We start from the raw sequence: 3,918 nt of genomic DNA on the forward strand, positions 1-3,918 counted from the left end.
CAGGAAATATAGGACTATGTGAAAAGACCAAACCTATGTTTCATTGGTGTACCTGAAAGTGGTGAGGAGAATGGAACCAAACTGGAAACACACTTCAGGATATTATCCAGGAGAACTTCCCCAATCTAGCAATATGGCCAACATTCAAGTTCATGAAATACAGAGAACACACCACTAAGATACTCATCGAGAAGAGCAACACAGACACATAGTTGCCAGATTATCCAAGGTTGAAATTAAGAAGAAAATTTTAAGGGCAGCCAGAGGTAAAAGTCAGGTTACCTACAAAGGGAAGCCCATCAGACTAACAGCAGATCTCTCTGCAGAAACCCTACAAGTCAGAAGAGAGTAGGGGCCAATATTCAACATTCATAAAGAATTTTTAACCCAGAATTCCATATCCAGCTAAACTAAGCTTCGTAAGTGAAGGAGAAATAAAATCTTTTCCAAACAAGCAAATGCTGAGAGATTGTGTCACCACCAGGCCTGCATTACAAGAGTTCCTGCAGAAAGCACTAAATATGAAAAGGAAAAACCAGTACCAGCCACTAGAAAAACACAGCAAAATATAAAGACCAATGCCACTATGAAGAAACTGCATCAACTAATGTGCAAAATAACTAGCTAGCATTGTGAAGACAGGATCAAATTCACACGTAACAATATTAATCTTAAATGTAAATGGGTTAAATGCCCCAATTAAAAGACATAGACTGAAAAACTGGATAAAGTGTCAAGACCCATTGGTGTGCTGTATTCAGGAGACCCATCTCATGTGGAAAGACACACATAGGCTCAAATTAAAGGGATGGAGGAATATTTACCAAGCAAATGGAAAGCAAAACAAAGTAGGGGTTCCAATCCTAGTCTCTGATAACACAGACTTTAAGCCAGCAAAGATAAAAAAAGACAAGAACATTACATAATGGTAAAGGAATCAATGCAACTAGAAGAGCTAACTATCCTAAATATATATGCACCCAATAGAGGAGCACCCAGATTCACAAAACAAGTTTGTAGAGGCCTACAAAGAGATTTAAACTCCTACACAATAATAGTGGGTGACTTTAACACCCTACTGTCAATATTAGATAGATCAACAAGACAGAAAATTAACCAGGATATTCAGGACTTGAACTCAGCTCTGGACCAAGGGGACCTACTGAACATCTACAGAACTCTCCACCCCAAATCAACAGAATATACATTCTTTTCAGCACCACATATCACTTACTCTAAAATAGACCACATAATTAGAAGTGAAACACTCCTCAGCAAGTGCAAAAAATGGAAATCATAACAAACAGTCTCTCAGACTGCAGTGCAATCAAATTCAAACTCAGGATTAACAAGCTCACTTAAAATCGTAAAACTACATAGAAACTGAACAACCTGACTCCCAAGATGGCGGACCTACTGGGCTCCATCCTGAGCTCCATGGAGAAGCCACCCAGCCTCGGTGACCAGGAGACTCGGCGCAAGGCCCGAGAACAGGCTGCCCGCCTGAAGAAACTACAAGAGCAAGAGAAACAACAGAAAGTGGAGTTTCGTAAAAGGATGGAGAAGGAGGTGTCAGATTTCATTCAAGACAGTGGGCAGATCAAGAAAAAGTTTCAGCCAATGAACAAGATCGAGAGGAGCATACTACATGATGTAGTGGAAGTGGCTGGCCTGACATCCTTCTCCTTTGGGGAAGATGATGACTGTCGCTATGTCATGATCTTCAAAAAGGAGTTTGCACCCTCAGATGAAGAGCTAGACTCCTACCGTCGTGGAGAGGAATGGGATCCCCAGAAGGCTGAGGAGAAGCGGAAGCTGAAGGAGCTGGCTCAGAGGCAGGAGGAGGAGGCAGCCCAGCAGGGGCCCGTGGTGGTGAGCCCTGCTAGCGACTACAAGGACAAGTACAGCCACCTCATTGGCAAGGGAGCAGCAAAAGACGCAGCCCACATGCTGCAGGCCAATAAAACCTACGGCTGTGTGCCTGTGGCCAATAAGAGGGACACACGCTCCATTGAAGAGGCTATGAATGAGATCAGAGCCAAGAAGCGTCTGCGGCAGAGTGGGGAAGAGTTGCCACCAACCTCGTAGGCGCCCCGCCCAGCTCCCTTTGACCCCTGGGGCAGGGCAGGGGGCAGGGAGGGACTAGGCTGCTGCTATTAGAACCCATCCTGGAGCCCCACCTCTGAACCGCCTCCTACCAGCTGTCCTGCGGGCTGGGGGAAAACAGGTGTTTGATTTGTCACTGTTGGAGCGTGGATATGTGTGTGGTGTGTGTGTGTTTGTGTGAGAGTGTGAATGCACAGTGGGTATTTAATCTGTATGATTCCCTGTTCTTGGAATTTTCTTCCCAATGGGGCTGGGGTACTTTACATTCAATAAATGCTGTTTAACCCAAAAAAAAAAAAAAAAAAAAAAGAAACTGAACAACCTTCCCCTGAATGACTACTGGGTAAATAACGAAATAAAGACAGAAATAAATAAGTTCTTTGAAACCAATGAGAACAAAGAGGCAATGTACCAGAATCTCTGGGACACAGCTAAAGCAGTGTTTTGAGGGAAATTTATAGCACTAAATGCCCACATCAGAAAGTGAGAAAGATCTAAAATCAGCACTGTAACATCACAATTAAAACAACTACAGAAGCAAGAGCAAACAAATTCAAAAGCTAGCAGAAGAGAAGAAATAACTAATATCAGAGCAGAACTGATGGAGATAGACTCAAAAAACCCATCAAAAATCAATGAATCCAGGGGCTGTTTTTTAAAAAATATTAACAAAATAGATAGACTGCTAGCCAAACTAATAACGAAGAAAAGAGAGAAGAATCAAATAGACACAATAAAAAATGATAAAGGGGATATCACCACTGATCACACAGAAATAAAAACTACTATCAGAGAGAACTATTAACACCTCTATGCCAATAAACGAGAAAATCAAAAAGAAATGGATAAACTCCTGGACACAAACACCCTCCCAAGACTAAACCAGGAGGAAGTCAAAGCCCTGAATAGACGAATAACGAGTTCTGTAATTGAGGCAGTAATTAATAGCCTACCAACCAAAAACAAAACAAATAAACAAACAAATAAAAGCAAAGCCCGGGACCAGAAGAATTTACAGCCGAATTCCACCAGAGGTACAAAGAGAAGCTAGTACCATTCCTTCTGAAACTATTCCAAACAATTGAAAAAGAGGGACTCCTCCCCAACTGATTTTATGAGACCAGCACCATCCAGATACCAAAACCTGGCAGAGACAGAACAAAAAAAGAAAATGTCAAGCCAATATCCCTGATGAACATCGATGCAAAAATCCTCAATAAAATATTGGCAAACTGAATCCAGCAGTGCACATCAAAAAGCTTATCCACCACAATCAAGTTGGCTTCATTCCTTGGATGCAAGGCTGGTTCAACATACACAAATCAATAAATACAATCCATCACATGAACAGAATCAATGACAAAAAACATATGATTGTCTCAGTAGATGCTGAAAAGGCCTTCAATAAAATTCAATACCCCTTCATGCTAAAAACTCTCAATAAACTAGGTATTGATGGAACATATCTCAAAATAGTAAGAGTTATTTATGACAAACCCATAGCTCAAATCATACTGAATGGGCAAAAGCTGGAAGCATTCCCTTCGAAAACTGGCACAAGACAAGGATGCCCTCTCTCTCCACTACAATTCGACATAGCATTGGAAGTTCTGCCTAGAGCAATCAAGCAAGAGCAAGAAATAAAGCATATTCACAATAGAAGAGAGAAAGTCAAATTGTGTCTGTTTTCAGATGACATGATTGTATATTTAGAAAACCTCATTATGTCAGCCCCAAAATTCCTTAAGCTGATAAGCAACTTCAGCTATATCTCAGGATACAAAATCAATGTGAAAAAATCACAAGCATTCC

At 41.2% G+C, this 3,918-nt stretch overlaps 1 protein-coding gene across 1 annotated transcript; it reads left to right on the forward strand.

Moving 5' to 3' along the window:
* The first annotated feature begins 1,378 nt into the window (after nt 1-1,378).
* On the forward strand, nt 1,379-2,419 carry LOC103232258 (sperm-associated antigen 7). The gene has a single exon (XM_007992159.3). It carries the CDS (start codon nt 1,405-1,407, stop codon nt 2,086-2,088), a length of 684 nt encoding a protein of 227 aa, XP_007990350.2. The 5' UTR covers nt 1,379-1,404; the 3' UTR covers nt 2,089-2,419.
* The last annotated feature ends 1,499 nt before the right edge of the window (nt 2,420-3,918 follow it).

This window comes from Chlorocebus sabaeus, chromosome X (assembly GCF_047675955.1).
Source record: "Chlorocebus sabaeus isolate Y175 chromosome X, mChlSab1.0.hap1, whole genome shotgun sequence".
Lineage (NCBI taxonomy): Eukaryota > Metazoa > Chordata > Mammalia > Primates > Cercopithecidae > Chlorocebus > Chlorocebus sabaeus.

Bases quoted from the DNA above. Each gene is read 5' to 3' on its own strand.
- LOC103232258 (XM_007992159.3), top strand. From the start codon at position 1,405: ATGGCGGACCTACTGGGCTCCATCCTGAGCTCCATGGAGAAGCCACCC.